A 24,826-nucleotide genomic window follows, 5' to 3' on the forward strand; every position below is an offset into this window, starting at 1 on the left:
ACACTGCAGCCTCTGAAACCTGCTGTGTCAAGTCCCATAATCATCAGGAAGGGTGTGTTGTGTATGTGTGAGTTTGGAAATGTCTGGACAGGTGTGCCTCCATGGGTACACATTACAGCTCTTTCCCCACCGAGTGTCTCCTTCGCCTCAGGCTGTGGGCTGCAGCGCCGGCCCTGGCTAGTTAAGATGCCCGCTGGACCCGAGCCCGTCTGCAGGGTCACGGCAGCCGACAGGGTCGGTGCCACGCGCCTGTGGGAACTGGGACTTCTCTTAAAGACCAATTATGCATCCGCTGTACAAAGCGCACGGCGCCTGGCATCTCCGTTCTCCTGCTGCGCTCGGACCCAACTGTTGTCAGATACCGGAGCCTGCTGAGAACGTGTGGGTGTGTGAAGCGCCAGAGACAGATAGGCAGAGAGAAATACAGCGAGCGTAACCTTTACTTTAACAGGTACGATGAGTACGAAAGCGAGAGCGAGTTCTGCTTTACAATGACACCTTGACATTTTGACGCACAAGAGAATGGAAATTGCTTCGCACAGTGATGTTAAAAGTAGCTTAACAGTCGGACAAAAGAGAGAAAAGTAATGATAGAGGCAAGGAGACAGAATTCATGAATAACTCCGTACTACAGGCTCTGGGTGATGAAATCTGCAGGTCATGCGTCTGGGTCTGTGCAATCTGTGTTCTAAAAATGACACTTTCAGAAACCGCTCACGACGTCAGTGACTAATCCCTGCTTTGCAAATTCTGACTGTAAAACATGACAGATGGTTCTGAGCTTTTCTTAATGAGATTAGCACAATTCATATTAATTATAAACTTGGAGGATACTGATAGGTGCGGGGTAATGATACATATTCCCCTGTTTGAATTTAATTTGTGTACAAAAATAGGTGACAAAATTCAAATGGGATGGAATGTGAAAGTCCAAATTGCAACACACTGTCAGAAAGAAGGGTACAGTGAAAGTCTGTTTCTGGTCCCCAATGTACTATCTGCAGAAATGTACCCGCAATGACACGTACCTATGCAGACAAGTGACTGTCAAGTGGTTGTCAAACTTTTCTCAATAAACACCAGCTCAGAATATTTTTGCCTAATACCAGCATATGGTATTAATGCTGCTGTATTAAAATTCAGTTGCACAGTCCTATTTAATTAGTTTACACAGGAGACATTTTTATTTCTAACGTGGATATTACTTTTTATTGACTGTCATCCTCTGTCAATACTGCAGTCAAACACACAGCAAGTGAAAAATATTAACTGTACTACACTGAGCATATTAAGAGTAATAACTACACTGCATTTGAAGACACACCAGCTGTGAATATTAACAATAATCTCAGACTCCAGTAGACCAAGGCATTAAAGTGTGCTACCTGCGTGAGAATTCTGTGTAATAATGTACTTTCTAAGAGTGAACAGGACTTTAATGATTTCTTGCAGAGCTCTAGATGAAGTGAAGCGGCAGCGAGAAAGACATAAAAGAGCAACAAACGCTAGTTCATCGAATGCAGGGGCGTTAAAACAGGACGGCTTCATCTCTCTGTGTTCATGTGTGAGTGGTCCCTCATGGTGGACCCAGTCTCCTGGAGCAGCTCTGTATGTGTTCTGGCTGTGCAATTACTTGGATATCGACACACATTTTTAGCTTAGCCAAAATGATAAAAAGGACGATTTTTCATACATTTTCCTGTGCCATGTCTTCGCTGAACAAATTATTTAGCCTCTGTGGTTTAGGACCATGGAGAGCTCTACTTTACTATTCAGACAGATTAGCACTATAGGCAAAAAATACACGAAGGCTGGATTCACTACTTTAGAGATTTTTATTTTATTTTATATTATTTTTATTAGATTTATTTATTTTTTATTATTGCTTTACTAATTTGTATGTGTATCATCATGTTTTATGTTTACTTGTATTGTACAGCACTTTGGTCATCCTTGATGTTGTTTTAAAAGTGCTTCAAAAGTGAAACTGCTATGGTATGGTATGGTGTGGTATGGTATTGTGTGGTGCGGTATGGTGTGGTATGGTGTGGAATGGTATTGTGTGGTGCGGTATGGTGTGGAATGGTATTGTGTGGTGTGGTGTATGGAATGATATGGTATGACATATGGTGTGGTGTATGGTGAAGTGTATGGTATGGTATAATGTGGTGAATGGTATGGCATATGGTATGGTATGATATGGCGTGGTGTATGGTATGGTATGGTATGGTATGACATGGTATGCTGTATGGTGTGGTGTGGTGTGGTGAATAGTATGGTATGGTATTGTATGGTGTGGTATGATGTATGGTATGGTATGGTATAGGCAGCTCCACAACAACAAGCTTATCTGCAACCAAAGACTGACACTGTCAGATATTTATTTTGGACAGAAATCCTGCAATATCCTGGGGCTATTGTCCAGATCTACACAGGAGCCTGCACAGAACTTCACTTCAATGCAACATCACTCTGGTATTTGTTGAGATTGAGCCGTGTGTAACATCATGTAAATGTAACAACATTTAACCCCAGTGGAACAGATTTTCCAACATTTCTTTTAAATAACCCTCCAAGCAACACTCCCAACAGATTTTCAAGCATGCGATGTGAACGTCAATGCATTAAAGACACAGCTTATATGTCTTGTCCAACAATTATTTGGTGCGTTTGTGGCTGAATAATGTATTAATAAAATATTGAAAACCAGTCACCTACATCCGTTTAAATTTTTACAAGGGTCTTCTTATCTACATCTACATCTTCATCGTCATGTTTCTGTCAACAAAGGTGACATTGTAAGGTCTGACAGAGGACACGGTCAAGACTGAGATTGTAGAACATGACAGGTTCTGCCGATATCACAGTTACACCGTTAACAGCAACCTTGCATCACAATGCCCTGCTGCACTTTAGCGCCCTGTGTGTTTTTGATCGCGCGTGACAGGCCAGTTTTGGTGAAATGAGACCTTCTTTGTGCATCTTATGTAGACTGCGACTCTGAGACTGATCAGGCCTCGCAGTGCAGTAGGCCATATAGAATATGCCTTTAATGCAGCAGAGTGAAAGAGTGCATTCATATAATACATAACCCCGCAGTCCCCCCGGGATAGTGCTAAAAGCATCACTTCCTCTGAAATTGGCACGGACAGAGACAATTTTGAGGTACTTGTGAGTGGAGGGAGGGTGTGCCAAGTGTTGAATGTTAAGTCCGGAGGGGAAAAAGAGGAGAACGATGCAGGGAAAAAAATAAAAGTCTTTCTTCGGAAAAAAAAGGCTCTCAGAAGTTAAGTTACTAACTCACTTATAAAATCTTTATAAAGGCTTTTTGTCCTTTGCAGGAGCTGACAGAGTCCAGATGCTGCCTGACAATCCCTGAAAATCAAACAAAATGAATCGACTCCCTCCTTGAAATCCAGTAGTAATAATGACTGGATTGAAGGATATTGAGATTTTTTTTAATGCAATTCCATATTCATATATCTAAATGACATGGAATTCAATATAAAATGCATTAATGCGCCAACGCCGTCCTTTTGTTATTTATTTATTACATTTTTTTGAGTCCTGCCTTGCTGTCTCAATGCTAATCTCTCTCTGACTGGCAGATTGAGTCCAAATGAGGAAATGCTGTTATGGCTTCTGCTCCCATCTGTTTTACATGGTTATAAATATCAATACTCCTCTAAGGGAAATGTCGGCGGATTTTTTTGTTTCGGTGCCGTCCGGATCGATGGTAGGGAGTGCTCTGATCGGATTACCTCTAGACTACTATTTGCATTTAGCCTGTAGAGCCACTGCGGTGAAAGTCCCGTACCCAAAGGTTGATGCGTAATTATATGGAACGAGGAACGGGTAAATCAAATCACGCAGGGGAAGAAGAAGAGAGGAAAAAAACAAAAAAAAAAAAAAAACAAGAATGAGAAATCAATAAAATTCAATTTGAGCTCTTCGGCCAAATGTAGGTTTTCTTAAATGCGTTAAAGAAAACAATGATGTGATTTTAATATGGGGTTACTCAGACGATGGCCTCCGTCTGAAGAAGTCACCCGACACGTTTTACTCTCCTTTCAAACTCTATGCTGGTTCTAATCAATCTGCATCTCCCTGCGCTGCGTAGGAGTCTATAAAATCCGCCTCGCCACTCGTCACGTTGAAAAAATTAAGATTAATATTCACACCCTAGCGTGTGAACTGGAGAGATGTAACTTTAAACCTCCTAAGTGATATAAAACAATCCCCAGCGGTGTTCCTCTACGCTCATTAGGAAATGGAGCCAGCAGTTGGCGGTGGCTCCGTGGTTGGTGGTCGTGGGAGGGGCTGGCAGCTCTTTGGACTGATGGTGCAGGGCCGTGGAGGGGTTTTGAGTGGCAGCTTCCTGGGCCGGATCTGCCTGGGCCGGATCTGCGCATCCAGCCAGATTAGGAAGTTCGGCCTTTTGCGGCAGGGTGATTAAAAAGCTTCAGTGGTGGAAAATGAATGGAATATATGGCTCCATCCCTGCAGCAGCATGTGATAATAATGATCATAGCGCTTAATGGGTTTAGGAGAAGGAGATTGGTTTTAATGCGAAGTTGGCTCTGTTGTGTGTGCGTGTATAGAGGATAGAATCTACGCTTGGCTCAGCAGTGATATCTCTAACACCCAATCTTACCATCTGGCTGTGCTGGATTCAGACACAATCTCAGGAGCTGAATGTGAAAGCAGTCCTACTCACACAACAATTGTTCCTTTCCCACCTGCCCCATCGGTAGCATGGCACAGTTGTCGATTTATTTAATCATAAAGCGAATCTGTCACATAATACATAACTGTAAATTGAGATAGTCAGTATACGGTACTTTCTCCACAAAGTTAAAATATTACTAATCTCTCTTGAATCCCCACAAAAGAACAACAATTTGTCTCTTAGCCACTGTTGATATCATTCTCATGCTCATAAGCCTTTTGAAATGATGATTAGTTATACACCAGTTTCACCAATTCAAAAACAGCTTTATTTTGTTAAATTAGTGTGCCTGTTACATGTCACACATTTTAAAGACCATAAGGGCCTGTCTGCCATGATCACAGACAACACTGAGGCTAAGCACACAGGCTGTGTGCAGACTATATAAAAAACAAGCAATTAAATGTGCATGCCCTGCCTTGAATAAGCACAAATACACCCAACTTTAGAGATGTGTTCACATACCGTCTGAGGTGTAAGAACCCATTTCCGAAGACATTGTATTGTTAGATTTTTACTACTGAAAAAGCCACCATCTCCACCAGTACCCCTGAAGGCTGATTGCAGTGCAGTAAATTCTTTAGCTCCACCCAAATTCACTTTAAGATTTTTGTTGAAATGGCATATAAATTAAAAGTATTATAATTATTTACTTTTTTATATTTACAGAATTTCCCAGATGCCCTTATCCAGAGTTACAATCAGTAGTTACAGGGACAGTCCCCCCCAGAGCAACTTAAGTGTCTTGCTCTGGGACACAATGGTAGTAAGTGGGATTTGAACCTGGGTCTTCTGGTTCATAGGCGAGTGTGTTACCCACTAGGCTACTACCACCCTGGTATTAATAGTAGAAGACAAAATAGCTGGATCTCAGCAGATACTTGTTATTCTCTATGCTGATATCAGTTAATCTTTCCAAATAATTTTGAAAGACGTCCTTGAAAGGTGTGAGTGTGTGAGGTGCTTTTCCTCAGGGCCACCTTGGCGGATCAGGATTCGAACCGGCAACCTTCTGATTACGGGGCCGCTTCCTTAACTGCTAGGCCAACCACTGCCCCGGCATCACCATGTTCAAGTTTCAGCTAATTACTAATAACCTGAAGCATGGATGGATGCATATGACCCTCTACACCACCAATGCTGGCGATCTTGGAGTTTGACGCTGTTGTTGCTGTTTATTTCTCACCGCTCTCCTGGGTGTAGCCTGTTTGCCCTGTAAGCTGGGATAATGTTATGCATTATGATTGCATGGTCTGGCACACTCGGGGGTGCTGTGGCTTATGTACAGGCAGTGATTGCGGGGGAAGTTCTCACTGAATGCTTTAATTGTTTTTAGATGGATGCGTGAGTGATGGGTTCCAAGCGCTGCTGAGCAGGAGTAACGGTTTCCCTCGACAGCAGAGCAGCGGGCAGCACTGCCAGGCGGCCGCCGAGTGCGCCAGCTTGCCAAGGACTCAATGAACTCGACCAAATTAGTCCCACGTCGCCTAACCATAGGTCTCTTCTCTCCCTTTTCTCTGCAGAACCGGGCAGTCCGGTAGGCCAGTTTACGTTCAGACCATTGCCCCCTCCGCCGCCCCCTCCGCACGCCTGCACGTGTGCCCGCCCTACGCTGTCTCAGGCCTCAGAGGCAGCTCAGAGGAACACGCTGCCAGCCCGGTGTCAGCCTCTTGACCAGCCCAGCAAAATGTCTGACGAGCTGGGCCAAACGCACAACAGCTGGGCCCTCAACAGCAACATCCCCCTGGAGACCAGGTGAATGTGCGACACCACACACCTATACACGATCCACCCTTTAATCTGTTCAGCACACCACCTGTGTTAAGCAAATGACTGGGCGATGTCTTCTGGTCAACAACACAATACTGTATAATAGAATAAAATGTACCTTACTATGTTAAAATGATTTTACATTTATTAAGCTTAAATTCAATAATCTGTTTTACCGTGATGCCAACACTTCGTTTATCACAACATATATCTCTGAATATGTTGATTGTACACTGGAAGCATCTACATATATATTGATATATTTTATTAGATAATATTGATCATCTGTATAGCCTTTTATTTATTATTCTTGACTGCTTTTTGTGGTTTATGAAGCCAATGTGTGAATATTGCAAACATATTCAGTTGTTATTAATGGCTGAGAGATGAACATAATGATCAATTAAACTAACATGACTAATAACTGAAACCACACACTCTCTGGCACACAGCAACTCTCACACAAACACAGAGATGCACAAGCATGTAATGCAATGAGAAGGCAATGATTTGAGAAGATAAAACTGCATCAAAACTCCCAGAGCTACAATAATTATATTTATCATGTAGCTCCATTGCACTAGCCTTACAATTTTCTCTCTAAACTATGCACCCATGCCTAAATCTTATTCTTTAAGATTCCCTCATCATCTGAGTTACATGCACGTACTCACAAACACAATGGCATTAATTGCCGAATTAAGGCCTCTGCACAGTAATGAATCTTAAAGCATGCAGAAAGTTTTTATACTCAAACTAAACATTACAGGCCTCAAACACTACAGATACATTTTTATTTTGGATGATTTGCAGAACTCATACATTAAAAGTTGCTGAGCTCAGAACTAAAAAAACAAGAAAAAAAGTAAAACTCCCATGCAGAGGGTGTGCAGCAGCGCTTGAAACCATATTAGCACCAGCCAAAGAAGTGAAACGGCTCATTCTGTTTGTTTGGTGACCTTGTGTCCTCAGGAACACCATAATGTTTCCATTAAATGACTCGTTTGCAAGACAGGGAAAAAAACTCCAAATGTGCTTCGGTTTGCTGCTAAACTCTTGTCTATTTCCTGCCAAGCTTCTTCTCCCCAAACTCAACTTCCGAGATGGGTTCTGCCTAATGATGTTGCAAATAAACATGCAAGGGAATGGCGGGATTTATTTTTAATGAGACACTGACCAGACGAATGACAGGTCCCAGAGGAGGGCCAGTGGAGCCAGAAGCTGCGTTCAGAAGGTTAAATAAGACCCAGGCTCGAGTAGAACCAACATTCTAATCATTTGATCCATATAATTATTATTAAGTGCTTCAATTTATACACGCAGCCAGACGGGTTGTGCATAGCATGGCTGTCAGTTGCTGAAAAATGCTATAATGTCGGGCAAAAGTAAACAGAGAAAAAAACATGTAGTATCACAGTGGAAGGGTGTCCAAAATGGCACAGCAGGGGCACTGGGTTCTCATCTAGGTTCTCCAGGTATTTCACACAGTCCAAACACAATTTGCAATATTTTGAATGTGCTATTATGAATGTCGCACACGGGGCTTAAGATCAGGAATATGATGAGACAAATTGGCAAAAATAGTCTTTGCTGTTTATCTGACTCAGATAAACTAACTTCCATTATGTTGGTGTGAAATTATTTCTGTCACACAAAATACAAATGTTAAAAATGGGTGGAACTCATTTAAATTTTTGGCAGCATTTGTGCAGACTACTTCCTCATCCTAGACAATTTAAACGCGGTCCCTTCAATACATCATAGTAGTTCGAGCAATGTTGCCAGATTATTCGAAAACATGCACAAAATTGCCCCAAATCGCTGATAAGTATTTCATTGCCATGACTGCAGGTTTTGTTGATGTCTTGTCTGTTTTTTGAGACTTGGTGTTGGTTGATTGGAGTTGCCTGTCCATCATTCCCTTGAGTTTGCCTGACAATTTAAATCCCCGCTTTCCCCCCACATTCTCGGTTTGGCTGCACCACGTGCACATCTTGCCCCATGATTGCGGTACCCTATTTTCTGAAGGCTGCCTGTTTTGGACCTTCCTTTGTTCAGTGTTATGTTGAATAAAGTTACAATTGTGCCTGACAATCGTCTTCTGGGTGTAATTGTGACACTGTTTTTTCTCTCTTGTCTTCAAGCGAAAGCATTACAATGGGTTATAAGATAAAAGGCATTTGGGTGTTGAAATGCCAATTTAAAGGTGTGAACGTTGTGCAAAAATCTGTTCAGTGTAAAAAATTTCACTTGGCATTTGGCATCAAATTGAAGTTTTAACAGAATTAACCCAGTAGGAATCGGCACCGCAGACAGTTCAACTTTGTTTTTTTCTGACAACTTTGAATAAACACACAACATGTCAAAACTTAACTACATCTCAATGCATGATTAAAAATCTTGCTTTGAGCTTTTTTGCAGTGTATTAAAACTTGTTAAAACAAGTTTTCGCATTATTACCAAAGAACATTAGGGCAGCAGATCAGTGCCACATGAGAATGACTTTCTGGCTACAAAATCGAACCGGAGAACAATGGAGGAAGGATGAAAGGATGCTGTGGAGGAACGTGGGTGATGAGAGGACTTTTTAGGACATCAGCAGGTTAGCGGGGACCGTTAAATGACGGACAGGTGGGGAGGAGCATCAGCCGCCTACCGCCATCCGAGGTCAGAGGTGAAATGGAATTGGCTTCCTCCTTACAATGACACGGCACTTTTCATCTCCTCCACAGGAGTAGGGGAAAATACGGAATTAAAATTCAGCTGAATAAATACGTGTTGCCGCGCCGGGTGGCATTGTGCATGGTTCAGGGGTTGCGAAATTCTATTAACTGCAAACGATTCAACGTCCCACATTCACCGACATCTGCGTCCTGTCGTTTCAACCTTTTATTTCCTTAAAGATGTCCTTTGTTTCACTAGCAACCAAGCTTATCATATATACTGTTGGTCTCCACACCAGGTGCCCAACCTTGAAACAAAAAAGAGAGCAGGAGAGATAGAGAGAGGGTAGGCAGGGATGGGGAGATGTTCTTATGTCTGCCGAAAGGAAAAGGATGGAAAGGTAAATAAATGATGAAAAAGGAAGTGTTTTGTGTGGAGTGAAAATGAAGCTGTCTACTCTGGGAGATTGGTTTTTCTCTGGAAGAATCGCTTCAGAAATATGAAGGGAAGGAGGGAGTAAAGGAGCGGCCAGCGGAGGGGGAGAACGGGGGGAGATGAAGGGGGCGCGTTGGATATGAGAGAGGTAGGGAGAGTACGAAGCGGAGCCTGAGAACAACAGTGACAAAATACATTTCTTGTTGCGAACAGAGTACAGAGCAAACAATACAGAAGGTGTACATCACTTTCCCATCGAGGATTCATGCACAATCATGTGTTATCAGATTTATCTGCCGAAAAAGCTTCATACAGTTGCAAGCTGTAGAAACACATTATCAATTATATCATTAGGGTTCGAATTTCTATCAAGCAACTTTTGTTATTATTATTAATGGGAGAAATTTTAGAATTGTCTTGGCATCACCTGGGAACCAATGTTCCTACCTACAAATCTAAACATCACAGAGTATTATAATATTGGTTTGTAGGTGCCAGGAGGTTTATTATTTTGCAACGGAAAGTGGTGGGGTGAATCCGCGAAACATTTGATTATTAATTCCTGAAACAATTCCTCACCGAATAAATGGGATCACAGAAATCGGAAGCTTTGGGGCTTGGGCGCCATTCATTGTGCGGTAATTACCCTGCGTGTGCCGTGAGTGGCTTCCTGTCACTGCTAAGCTGCTTTATGCTGTGTGTGCCACCACAGCCAGATTTGCCCTGCGTGAGATATGGGGAGATGGTTTCAGAGCCCATATTTTGATTAAAATGTTGGATCCAATTTTTTTAACAAGCATGTTGATTGGATAAGGCGCAGCTGCTTATTCTCTCCGCACTAGGTAATTAATTGGTAATGGTCTAATTTGTTATGTTTTAATGTGTTAACAGAGCAGGGGAGTTCTTTTATAGGAAAGTAAAAATGACTATAAAAATTAACGGTTGTCATTATTGCTATTAAAGGTGTTTATTCAAGGAATATGGCTTTATTACCTTCTGGGGCTAATTGCATTATGTGTTCTTTATGTGTACCAAGATTCTAAGGTCACATTGAACTTAGACCAGAGGGTTTCCTGTATATTTGCTGACATCTCACACGCTTTTTTAGATGAACCTTGTCAATTAACTTTCAGTCAATATTCTCATATAGCGTGCTGTCTGGGCTCATGCGGGTCAGCAGATTTGGCCGCGTTGTTTTTCTCATCACTGTCAACGTCCGGGGCCCGATGTAATTGGAAAAGATTGATGTTTTCTCATCACTTTTGCAATTCTCACGTGGATGGCAAGAAGTCATTTGATCTCATATTCCACCATTCCACTGAAAGGAGTAGGGTCTTGAAATGACCTTTTGGCTACTTGGTTTATGTATAAACCTCTCATTTATCATGCCGATGAGCATGTGCAGTGTGGCAGGACATCTGTTCCATCAGTCATGTCATTATTGACTCCGTGGAGAGTTTTTAGCCATTAATTGGACACGTACGTCTTCATACTTCACAACAACAGTTATGTCAGTAGGCAGAGGACTGTCATTAGGTGGTGAAGAAATAACACCTTTGGGAGTGTGGCCCAGGCTGCGTGGTACAAGGTGAAATCGAGTCCTGTAAACCGTGAATATAAAATCAATTTATATATATATATATATATATAAAAGTGTATATATATATATATACACACACACACACACACACAACTATATATAAGCGTGCCTTTGGGCGTTTGTATTGAAAGTTACTTTCGTCGTTTCACTTGTCCATGTGTTCTAAGGTGAACAGAAGATGATAAGCGGCTGAAACAGTGTAGTATTTAAAATGCACCTCTATTCAACAACATTCCACCAGGGTGGAAACAAAGATGCATTTGGCACAGGTGTTATGCAAAACTTTCTTTTTTAATTAGTTGTTTTACACAGTATTCAACAAACCACTTTTGTTCTGCTAAGATTGGCTCAAATTTCAATTTTCAGGTGTCTGCATTTTTACACTTTCTATTTTCTTGGAGATGCTGTAAGAAGCAGTTAAGCCATCTTGTGGCCCAAATTAGCTCAATTTGATATTAGGGGTAAGTGAGAGGATGTGAGGATGTTTGTGCATAGCCAATTTTGTATGAGGATGGAATGCTCATGAATAAATCCATGTTATGGAGGATTTTGCAAATATCCATCGTTTAAATGGTTGGCTCATCCTGACTTAATACCTTGTGTTGCTGAAGGTGAAAATTCTCTGATCCAAAAGTAAGGTAATATATGGAATACATACATTGAATTATATTTATATAAGGCACATGCACATCTAATGTATTATTTAAATTCAATGAATTAGTATCTTCTTAACAAATCTATTTAAAAAATCTTTATAAAATAATATTTAGTATAAATTATAGAATTTATAAGGACTTCACATGTCATTGTAAAATCATGACTGTGACCTCTGTCAGACTATACCATGTCATCAAAAATGCCTGACAAGATATTGACTACTGAGTTACGATGCAAGCAGAGGAGTGAAATAACAATGCGCCATGTTTGCAAATATGGACAAACTGACATTGAATTCCAATTCAGACCCAGATTTTGGGGCAAATGTGTGCAGGACACTGGATGATGTCTATTTTACTTTGTCTATTTATCGTTTTTGCGACGTATCGTTTTGTGCTGATTGAGCGACTCATTGAGAGACCCACCTCACCAGTCAGGGATGGAAGATCACATTGTCTGTGACCCCTGGTCACATATCAGTCATGTATTATGAATCCATAATCACAAGTCAGAAAGTAGAGTAGAGTGAACTGTACCACGAACTGACTACTTTGAAAGTCCTGTAGTCTGAACTTAGCCTTAGGCTCCCGTGTAGCTGTGGGCACATTGTGGGATTTTTGTTCAAAATTTCTGACAGTGTGCATGCACACACACACACACACACACTGTACATTGAAAAGGCATGAAATCATCCCTTGTTGAACGTGGCATGCTCGGGGGGCAGGATATTTTTTTCTATCACAACTCCCACAAAAGCCAAGTGGTGTCTGTGACAGCAGAAGTTGTACAGAGTGAAGCGAAGTAGTCTTTATTCGTGGGCTTCTCCTGCGTCATTTTTTCCCTCCCTCTCTCTCCATCTCTCTCGCTCTCCTTCCTCTCACTGTGTCTGTCAGACACGCAGTGATCTACAAGAAAGCCTCTTAATTAGACTGCCTACTAATTACAGCAGTCTGGGCAGAAAAGTGTTTAAAAAGCATCTGTTGCCAAGTATGATAAAAAAAAAAGCTAATTTTTTTCTCTTTGGCTTCTTCAGAACATGCTTTAAGACTAAAATTCTTTTTTTTTTTTTACCTGAAGATGATTTATATAAAAAACAGCCACCATTTAAAATATCCTTTTTTGCCTGTGAATTAAATTGTTTGTGTGCTCCGCCGACTGAGGCAGGTTAGAGCTACACCACCTGCTGTGAAGAAGACAAACTTCACTTCCTTAAACAAACCTGAGGGAGGATCTGTATCTTTACCCTGTCCAGCGCACGCCGCACCCCGGAAAGTGCACAAGGGCCTCTTGATTTCAAGGTGGATTGCACGGATTGCAGTGACACGGAGAACTGTGCACTTCACTACCTCGCCCGTAACCACTTTCCATTGTACTCCATGCCTACACAAAATAAGCATCCGCCAATAAAATGAGGGTCGGCCTGCTGAACTCTGACCTGTGGACCGTTGTGAAATGTGCACTGTGACAAATGTGTCATGGGCTTTTTTAAAATCCAGACCGGCACGTCAGTATTTCAATTGCTTTTGGCACGGAACAAGCCTTTAACACATTCCCCACCATCACATTAATCACACATTCTGAGTTAGATTTTAATAGATATGAAAAACAGATAAATAATTAGATTGAAAAATAAAAACATGCGAAAGTTGCTTGCCAGATAGCTTTAGCTGTGAAGGGAAAAAAAACTACAAATTACTTTACAGTGTAGGACAGAGTGTATGTTGGCATTATAGCAGAGAGCACACACTCCCGCACTGATGGTGTTACATATTTTCTGTCCCATCAGCACAATGCCTATATTTAAATTAGCCACACAGGCTGCATATTTCTCTGAATTACACACTGGAACCATTGATCAGCCTTACTGACCCCTCCTTTTCTGCCTTTAGTAATAAGGGTTTTCAGAGCGTCAGCAATACAATGGAACTGGTGTCTTTGTCTCCAGCCTGATCGATGCAGACAGCAGCTCTGGCAATAAGCGCCGGGCAGTGGGCTGACCACAGTGGGAGTGCCAGGCTGCTGTAGCTGCCAGGCTGTGGACACACTCTGCTGAGATTGATTTGTTTTTTTTGTTTTTTTGGAAGTGGCACATTTTGGGTTTTACATCGCGCCAAGGGGTGCAGCAGAGACAACCGCCGCCTGGAAGTCTCGTTGCAGCACGGACAGAAGGATGTAAACAGAAACCATATGCCATTACATTGTGTGTGTGTGTGTGTACTTTTTGTGGCCCTGGTGGAAGTGACAATGCTGTACTCCCCCCGTTTCAAATTTGGTGACAGCTCTGTATTTTGTCCCCTTTTTGAACTCTGTCATTAATAGTTATTACTGTCACACATTTAAAGCACCAAATATCAAATCCAAAAAATGTATTAAATTTCTCGAAAAAGTGCACCAGGCTTTGATTGCTGCCGCCGCTAATTATTATCGGCAAGCTTTCTGGGGGAATGAGATGCACGAGCAGAGGCTGTCATTACGGGAGTCGCCTGCTGATTGATCAGCCATTGCTTTGAAGCGTGTTTGTCATCCGCGGGGGCTTTCGTCTGATCGATAATTGGCATTGACGAGGCGGGCCTCGGTTAGTGTTGGGAGAGTTCAACCTCACTTGCTGAACAACGCAGCAGAATAACTGTCCTCTGTTCAGACAAATTATGTCAGAAACATTGTCTCTGATGCTTACTGGCAATGTAAAGAGCTGAAATATTGTTATCTCCATAAGACTGCCGTATAATTCGATTCAAACTTAAAACTGAAACAGAAAAAAAAACACTACCAGAATGTTTGTTTTGAACTTGAAGTCTTTGTGAATTGTGCTCTGGATCCATGAGACTGCGCCAAAGTAAAATTAATTATCCTATGTGAGAGAAAAAATGAAGTAACACGTTTAAAGGAAATGGAATAGAATAGAATAGAATAGAATATTGATATAAAGAGTAGAGAGCTTGTTGCTGCAGATCCTTGGTTCCAGGGACAGGCTGAGATCAGTGTTAATATTCACAATATTCACTGCTTTGTGTTCGACTGCAGCATCAACAGTGAATAACAGTAAATAATATTCATAGGCAGTTTTTGCAACTTTTTTCTGACAGGAGAAGAGAACAGAGGAGATGTGGTCATTGTAATAGTAACACCTACTTTACACGGCGCCTCTGTAATTGCCAATTGTCTCAATTGCACAGCCGCAAGTTGAGGTTAGTCTAACTTGACACCCGCCCACTTCATGTCAGCTATTTGACATTCCATGGTCCATCACGTCTTGTTCTGAATGCTGGGTCTTATAGATCATCTCTGAAAGGTGTTATTGTTGGAGTGTCATGTTTATCCTCACGTCTAACTTCTCATCTTGCATTCCTGGGAATAAAAGAGAAAGATGTAGATTAAGGCAGAGGGAGGAGTTCGAACTTGGTGTTCGATCGCTGGTGCACCAATATTACTAATTTAGCTGAATTTGAATATGCTGCATTTGAATGAAAAAACACATGAAATAACATAATTTGTGATTCTACGCCTTCTTAATTGCTGTGTTTTGTAATATAGTCATCAGTCTAGTTGCTTCAGTTTGCATCTGCATCATTTACATCATAATTTACATACACCTATATTAATTTGTCACTTTATATAGTTCCATTTTACATCAATTGTCATAGTTGGGAGGCGTGATAGTCACAAATGAGATCAGGATGCGCTAACCATTCACAGAATATTTGGTCAGTCTCTGTTTTTGTATTTAGGTTGAGTTTGAGCTAAGGGTTTAGACTGAAGCAGAATTTGCATCAAAAGGTCAAATAAAATTGTCATAATGTCGGGGTAATGCCAGTGCCAAAGCCACCATGAATGATTAGGACTGGAAAGAGAGAGACTGAATAGCTTCTTCACCACACCCACCATGATTCAGCCTTGAAGTAGCTCGAGTGCTTACTAGACGGTAGATTAATATCCACCAACGTGTTGTGAAACAATGACCAATTCGCTGATGATTTACTGACTGTAGAGTTGAAAAGTGGTATGTCTAGATAAAGCGTTTCCAATAAATCTTGGCATAAACGCACAGTTTGCCTCATCCATGGACAAACCCCATGAAACACCGGTGCTCTTCCAGCCGATGGAAAAAGGTCTTGTTTGTGGGTAAGGCTGGAAATCGCAGGGTTTGACAGTGGGCCGTGGGGGACCACGCGGTGTGGTCGGGGTTAGAGCTCGGCGGGCCTTGCGTGATTTGCCCGCCTTGGTGCGCTGTGTGTTTAAACCTCAGTACACAGTCTTTGTAAATGGGCTGGGAAATTAAGCTCTGTGATATCATCTGTAAAAAAAAATGTGACCCCTGTACCCAAACATCTTTAATTAAAAACATTAAAGATAAAAGATAATGCTATTAAACACCCCTGTAATTAGGGAATAGATGGAAGGCGCTTCAAGGGCCCTTTCTTGTCTTCTCCTTCTCCGGTTCGGGCTTTGCAGCCCTTGCCCGCTCCCTCTTCTACTCCAAGGTCAGGTTCACACTGGAGAAATGGCTCTTTGTTATTAGCATAAATCAATGGTAATGCTGAGCGCTTTGTGTGTGCTCTCTCCTCCTCGTGCCTCTTCTCTGTCTTTCCCACTGTGTGTGTGTGTGTGTGTGTGAGGTGTTAGATTGTTGTGAAATCTCACTTTCTCTCTATCTCGCATGTATAAGCTCTTTCTCCCCCCCCCTCGTCTCTGTCTGTTTTGGCCTAGTCGCCGGCCCAGCATCCCTCCCATGCGAGGGCTGGTTAATTAGCTGCCGGGTTTTATCCTTAATCCAGGTACAGAGACACAGATGCACTCGGATGCATTCGTCACCTGAGGTGGTGGTGGTGGGGGGTGGGGGTGGGGGGTGGTTAGTGGGGGCCGCTCAGCCGCCGGCCTTCCCGTTCTTCACACCTCCTGTGCTCCTTTCTCACTGATAAGCCGAGGCATTTATGATGTAATTTGCGGGGAAAATCATGCTTTTTGTTTCGCACATCTTGTTATAAAAAAAATTATTAACACATTACATCAAAAACACCATGGCCACTATTTTCGAAGTGGTGCTAAGCACAGCGCTATTGAGCTAATTCGCTAGTGTAAGGTCAAAGGCGTCCTCAGGACTTACAAAAACAAGAAAGGACCTCTTCTTGATGAAGAGAAACAACCTACCCTTTATTCTGGTGTGTAGATATTTCTGTCGCCCATAACTCATCCACTAATTGTGTTTATTAGTTTTTCAATGGGGAGGAGCCCGATGGTTTGCAAAATATTTTATCAATTATACTTTATTAGTAACATATATCTTTATATTTATATTTATGAAATATATTTTATATATTCAAGTATTTTTGATTATGTTTTTTTATATTACTGTGAGCCATAATTCATTCAGAGCCTTCAGCATATGTTACAACTTTACCTCTTCTTATTCTGCTGTTTCAGGCACTTCCTGTTCAAGCACGGCTCCGGTTCATCCACGCTCTTCAGCGCCACCACTCAGAACTACCCTTTGACCTCCAACACCGTGTACTCCCCACCCCCGAGGCCATTACCCAGAACCACCCTCTCTAGGCCGCTCTTCTCCTTCAGCAAACCGTACAAGTGCTGCAACTGGAAATGCACGGCACTGAGTGCCTCCGCCGTCACTGTCACCCTCGCACTCCTCCTCACATACGTCATCGGTGAGCTCACCCACTTCCCCTCTCCACTTTCAGCTCTTCTTTGAACTCACCATCATCTCCATCATCTTTCTGCGCCTCTTTCTTTAAGATCCGTGGGGATTTAGCGTAACATCGCCTTTATACAGTGTAATGCTGCACCCAATCTCTCAATCCACACTGGAGTGTGCTGCTGCCACAGCTTCGCTTTACTGATGTAGCCTACACTGCGATTTCAGATGTAGCGCACGGGGACTGTTCAGTAACATCACATCAAGTATGTTTTCTGCAGTAACAGAATTCAGTAGATGTCAGGCAAGAAAGGGCTACATGTTAGTCATCTGTGTCTTGGAAAGGTGAAACTAACTAACCCAACCAGCCCTGAAGTTTCAGAAAAAAATGTATACCCTACTTCATCATTCAAGTCACATGCTGTTCTTTACCTATTGCATACAGGGGTCATCAGACTTCAGAAATGCCCCATCAGTGTGAACATGTAGATTGGGGAACTAATAAATGTGATTATATATGACAATATACATCCCAAAATGACACTTTTGTTGTAATGCCATGGAAGCCTTCTACTTTTGGCCTTAAGGAGGGGTGGGGCTTGGAAGGTCAACATTTTGTCTCAGCAGGTTGCTTTCGCTGGCCCTTGCTGTCTATGGCCAGGCCACTGGGGTCACAGCGTTCCATTAGCAGGGCAAATATAGATGGTAAGCCAAGAGTAAATATAACAGCAGCAACATTCGGAGGTTAATTGATGTTAAAGTGCTTTCTTTCTTTCAATTAGTGTGTGTGTGTGTGTGTGTGTGTGTGTGTGTGTGTGTGTGTGTGTGTGTGTGTGCGCCATGCCATCATTAAAAGCTGATCTTTTGATCTCTGACCTGTAAAAGTTTTTAAATCATTTGATAATTTTTTGGTATACTCCGTGTTAGACTGACCTTAATATTTAATGTAGAAAAGCTTTGAAGGAATTGCAGGATGATAAACGCTAATTTTTTATGGCCTCTTGTGTGTCCGCTTTTTGTATTTTTTCTTGTTGTCTTCAATGCCATCTATCAGGGTTAGAATAATCCCCACTATGGCATGTCATCAGCCGGGTCGCTCGTTTACGTTGTCAGAAGCTTTTAGAGACCAGCTCTGCCAGTTTTACCTCCCTAATGTATTGAAGGCCATTGATTGGCTGGATTGATGAGGAGGAAGGGCTCGTCCTTAGTCCCTGGCTCATCCTTGGCCCGTTAATGGATGGATACAAATGCAGAGGCACAGTAACTTTCACACGCATAAACACACACACACACACACACACACCATACATGCAGGAGTGTCCTCCCAGGTGGAGGCGGTTTGTGTGTGTGTGTGTGTGTGTGTGTGTGTGTGTGTGTTTTTTGTTATTGCTCTAATTGAGGAGGTGCCCTGCAGTGTGGGTCGGGCCGATCGATGGGCGCGTGAGGAGAGGGAGGCAGATGGATTCTGTTTTCTCCCTCCAACCCCCAATTTACTAAAACTCCATGACTCTGCATCCGCCAGCACTTAATGAGAGTGACACAAAGATGTACAGCCCTGCAACCTGTGTGCCTGTTGTGTGTGTGTGTGTGTGTGTGTGTGTGTATAAATATAGTGTACAAACACATAGATTTGTGCATGCTACCATTTGCAAATGATTGTATGTATCTTTGCATGGGTGTTTTAAAACTTATGCACTTACTTTGATCAGCCAAAATATTAAAAATATTACAACCAGTGATGTGAATAGCACATCACCTGGTTACATGTTTGCTGTTGAGGGAGTGTTGGAGAACATCGGCAGAGCATCCACAAAACAGCAGGTGTTACCTATATTCAGTTATTTTCTTAATAATGAGCAAATATTACTCTGCCACTTTACGCAAACATTAATTATTCAGCTTTAATATAGATAAATATAAAATTCATCTTTGATATTATACTTGGACACCTGCACCACTTTGAAGTAGTCATTGCATAGATAATAGCTCCTCCTCTCTGAGCATGGTTGGCATGATGGTGCTACGGATGAAAATCTGGTTGACAATATTTAATGATGTTCTTTAATTTTTTTTGCAATCACAGAAGCAGTTCAAAACAGATGCAGCAGCAGATACATGCTAAAATCAGCATATGCTGTGTGTGATATTTAAAGCCATGTGAACCTTCTGTGGCTGACGTCTGTCACTTAGAGTAGCGGAAATTATGCTGACAAACTCGTCCTGACTGAGCAAATGTTATTTTCATTTCATTTTACGCCAGTTTAATCAGAGAACAGAAAAGCACATGCAGTCCCGCATGTAGAGAGTTTATCTCTGAAATGAACAGTATCTCAATAAGCTCAGCCTTATTACTTTTCCCAATCAGGTTGAACCCAGAATATATTAAAATTTTAATAAATATTAATAAACAGATGTCGATTCCTAACTTCAAATAGAGATGGCCAAACATTTCAACCATATTCATTTATCAATACTAAAGCTGACCTGTTTTTCCATATTTTTATGTTTAATATTATACATTTAATATGATAAACTTTTAGACTTTCACTTTTACTCTAGTTCGCTCTTTAGTTTCCATTATGACATGTGGGCTTTTTATACAGTGCAACTGTTTGATGTGTGTTTGCTTGGCCTCCGTGTATATGCAATTACTTGTGAATGTGTGCATGCATACACACACACACACACACACACACACACACACATACACACATACACACAGGTAGCAGGTTGTTAATCATTGTCTCTCTTGCAGTACAGCTTCTGCATGTTAACATCTTTCTTTTTCATTATTCATATGCTGTTCTGCTTGCAGATGTAATGTAACAAATAGACATGCTTTAACTGTGGGTACACACATACACACGCACACACACACACACACACACACACACAGGCTTTAAACTGGTCCCTGAATGTTAATCTGCTGTTATGGGACAATGATTTTGCTTTGTGTTGCAGCAGATGTGAGGTCGTCAGGAGTTATGTGTGATTCTCTCATAAAGCCGCCACATCAATAACCGAGCCAGGAATCCCATTACCCATAAGCCATCATTCCACAGCCCACTGTGTCACCTGCCAATCATATTGCAGCAGAATCGAAAATCATCTCCAATGGTTACAAGAGTCTTTCTTCATTGGGCTGTTAAGTGTGTTTATGAAGCCGGGTTTATTAATGCATTGGCTGGAAGGCTTGTTAGTTCATTATAATAATGGCTTCACAAAGCGATAAAGTCAAATGAATAAAACAATATTCATCATGTTTACCTGAGATAAAAGGAGAGAAAAAGGGGAACTGAGCGAGTGACAGCATAATGGGAGACTTGATTTGGACATTTTTATTACCACAGTATTGTGCACATCCATCACACACACATACAGAGAGAGAGAGAGATAGAAAAAGCATGCTTTTCCCAAGGAGCTTTTCTGAAACACAAAGCATCTTTTTTTTTTGGTGGGCATTGTTTCCATCCCAACACCAAAGCATCAGGTTCCCTGTTAGTACACGTTCCACTTTAGTAACAACCAGACCCAAAGGTGCTCGGGGGGGTGGGTATTATACCATTATGTCATACAGCCTAATACTCCATGTAGACAGAAATTGTAGAATAATACATCTAGAGACACAGAGGACAGAGTTATTTGTTGGAAATACTGCAGCATGTCGGGGGGGAGGTGGGTTGCAAGCACAAATAGGTGCTGATTACTTATTGTTATTTGCATTGTTTCAATCACTGCTTGTTTCGCTTGAGGAGTGGGAAGGGGGGGGGGGGGGGGGGATCAGCTCCGCTATCACTTTAAATATTGCATCACGACTAGTGAGCCACCAGAAAACACCCTCACGCTAAACACGCACTCACACTGCCCTGCTGCACGGAGCTGTCCTGAGCATGTAGGGGGACGGGTGCTGGATGCAGTTTGACACAGGGAGGCTGCTCACTTTAGCAGCATGAATGCAAGAAAGGGAGAATAAGTGGAGAGTGTGTCGCACTCAGAGGATGAAAAAACATACCCCCAGGCAAGGAATGAGTGATGGGGAGCCACAGAGGGGAGCCTCACACACACATACACACTTCTGAATATACACACAGTACACCAACAATAGATTCAAACAGGCGGCGATGACTGGTTGGTGGCCAAAGAAAGGGCCCTCAGTTTTTTACGTAAACTCCTGTATTTATTCCGTGTTTCAATTCACTATAAACTCTCAGCCTTTCCTTAAACCCCCTTTTGCTCCCACATGAATACACACACCAGAATAGTGCATCATCCTCTCCATCGCTCTATATATTTAAGCGCCAAGGGGCCTAAATCTAATTAAATGCCCCCTACCTTGCTAAATATTACCGAGTTGCCGACTGCAGAGACAGATTTTGGTTTTCAAAGTCATTACTCAGATTTTTGCACCACTGCAAGCGTGTTTGGATACACGCAATTACACACAGAGTGATTATATTCTCTTCCCGACGTTAATGCAGGCTCACTCGCTCCCTCAGCCTCTCCCTCTCCGTGATTGAGCCGCAGAGTGGAATAGCACACTGAGACGCTCGCCGCCACCATGCTTTGTTTTTTTTTTTCATGCCACAATCTCCAGCCGCTATGCACAGACGGGAGGGTCGGTGTCAGTCCTTCCAGTGGAAGTGTTCTCTACTTCCCTCTTGGAAATGTTTCTCGCTGGGATGATGCCCGAGTCTTCATGGAATATGAGGAATTAGGGGAATATTATCTTATAGAAAAAATTGGTGCTCGTGAAAAATCTATGACAAATAGTATTGATTAGTGAACAATTAATCTTTTTTAAAATTACATTCGTTTTCTTGACTGTACCTCTATGTCTCCTACTGTGTAGTGGTTTTTCCTGGGTGAAAATAAAACTTAATTAGCTGAGCTATGGTGGCGGTTGCCAGACGATAATTATTCTGTGTACACAAGAAAAATATCTTGGGCGCGCAAGAAAATGATCTTATAGCAAATAATAACTTTTTTTTGCAGGGCAGTGCACATGTTCTCATTGGAAATAATTGAAAAAAGAGCCTGTCCCTTCTTTTTAAAGATGCTTACGGTGGACATCAGCCCTTAGTTTATAAAAGATAAAAAAAAAAAACTTCAGCTCAGTCCGAGCCTTGGTGTGATGTTCTGGCATAAAAGCATCTGGAAGAGCTAGTCTCAGGCCCACAGAGTCTTCATACATGCTCATTTTCCTCCATCTCCTTTTCCTTTCTTGTCTCTCTCAGGCCTCCTCCTGTGACTGTCTCCCTTGCTCTCACTTTCTCCTGCCCTGGAGAAGATATTGACAGCCTCTGAGTGCAGATAGAGAGGACTGTCCCTGGGAGAAAATGAAGGCTCTAGGTTTTCTTCTTATTGCTGTTTCTGCTGTTGCACTTCATTAGGACTTATGCAGTAGAGAAGTGTCAGAGCCAGGCACAGCGCGGTCAGATCGATGGCAGTGACTAACACCGCTGGGGCGCGGCAGGGAAGGCCAGGGGCCCAGGGCCAGGCTGGAACACGGCGATCCGGGGGACACATTTTGCGGACCTGTTGTGGGCCTATCGACCCAAGCGCTCCCATCCACCCACCCGCTCGACGCCTAGCCTGAAGCTCACAAAAGCCACCCGTCACCAGCCAGCGCCACAGGGCAGCGAACAGCCCTCTGTCATTTTCCTCAGCAGCGGGAGCCACCATCAATGCCAGCTGCATCAGCTCTAGCTGCAGGACCCCATAGGACCCCAATTTTCCCCCCAGAAATGGAGACCTGTGCACTAGACTTATTTATTTACTTAGGCCAAATGCGATTAGTGCTGTGCGGGGAGGCACATGACCTTTTGCTTTACAGAAGGGAGGCTGCCATGGAGAGTCTCTGCGTTCATTAGACCCACATTTTAACAGCAGCTATAAACATGGATTAGAAATGGTTTCAGGAGCAAACACTGAAAAATGGAAATGAGCTAAATGTTTCGCACAGTGTAATCAAAGACGGGACCGGCATCACATTAAGCAGTTCCAGGAAGCAGATTAATAACCTCATCGTTACACATTTTTTAAATGACTTTCCCAGAAATCTCCATACTGGGGTTTCTGGAGACCCGTATTGTATAAAGAATCGTTCAAATAAATTCCTACCAAAAAGCAATTACTGTACAAATTATGGACGATTAGTAGCTTGGCCTCACACATCCTTGTGTGTGTGTGGAGTTTGCCTTCTCTCCCCGCATTGGTGTGGGTTTTCTCCCGGTCCTCTGGTTTCCTCCCTCTGTCCAAGGGCATGCACTCGAGGTGAATTGGTGATTCCAAATTGACTGTAGATGTGAATGAATGGTGTGTGTCTCTGTGTGTGTGTGCGCCCTACACTCAACGACCTGGGATGGACTCTGTAGCAACCCTGAGTAGTACTAGGTAATTACAGAAAGTGAGAGAGCAAGAGAGTGAGTGAGTTAACAACTTGTGTACAGCAACTTCCACAATTACTGGCACCCCCTGTGAAAAATTCTTTTGCAGTCGCCTTACCTGGAATCCATTAAAAACCAGGTTGGGGCGTAGGATGATCTTGTCACGACACCAAAAAAGGGGAGGACCCAGGAGCAGGTGCTTTAATAAAAAACAGTTTATTTGTTATATGGGACAAACAAAACTATAGGAATCTGCTATACGGGGAATACACGCACTCTCACACAGCGCAAACTCACACCCACACTCCACCTACACATGTCAGGCACCCCAGAGTCCCACCAACTCTGACATGAATTATGGGTGGGGTCAGCCCACTCATTACATGCACACACCGCCACATACTCATACTCACTCTCATACCTCATACAGTGACAAGCAGAACAACAAGACCGGGCCTGGAACACTGGTGCAGGTACTCCTTTAAAAGAAGAGAGGGGCGGGGCCTACACTCAGTGCCCCGGGACCGGCAATCGCAGCCAGCAAACGCTGTGTGCCGGGAGGATAGTTACAGTTCTGGAGAGTTCCGTTTAACAGGAGCGGTCTTAGATGGTCTCTGTGTTCTCAGTCCTTATAAAATGTTTTAGGAGAACACTGAGTGATCCTGTATTATCTAAAGAGAGTTGTACAAAGTGTAACATGCATGGGGTGCCAATAATTGCATTGTACTGATGACTGATCGGAACTGGACAATTTGTTTCAATCTGGTTTTTGCCTTAACAAGGGTTGAACTCACAGGAAATAAATGATGTTATAAAAAAAAATATATATATATATATATATATATTTTTTATAACATATATATTACAATTGCTCTCTAACTGGCCACCAACTGGTTAACAAAGTGATAAAAAATACAGGAACACATAAAAAGAAATTT

At 42.4% G+C, this 24,826-nt stretch overlaps 1 protein-coding gene across 2 annotated transcripts in view; it reads left to right on the plus strand.

The window, feature by feature from the left end:
- Positions 1-24,826, plus strand: part of tenm1 (teneurin transmembrane protein 1) — a 165,048-nt gene that overhangs the window by 69,363 nt on the left and 70,859 nt on the right. For both annotated transcript variants that reach the window (XM_028982715.1, XM_028982716.1), the window contains exons 4-5: positions 6,253-6,484; positions 17,277-17,515. In XM_028982715.1, the coding sequence (XP_028838548.1) occupies positions 6,253-6,484; positions 17,277-17,515 (471 nt within the window). The remainder of the gene's footprint in view (positions 1-6,252; positions 6,485-17,276; positions 17,516-24,826) is intronic.

This window comes from Denticeps clupeoides, chromosome 6, assembly GCF_900700375.1.
Source record: "Denticeps clupeoides chromosome 6, fDenClu1.1, whole genome shotgun sequence".
Classification (NCBI taxonomy): domain Eukaryota; kingdom Metazoa; phylum Chordata; class Actinopteri; order Clupeiformes; family Denticipitidae; genus Denticeps; species Denticeps clupeoides.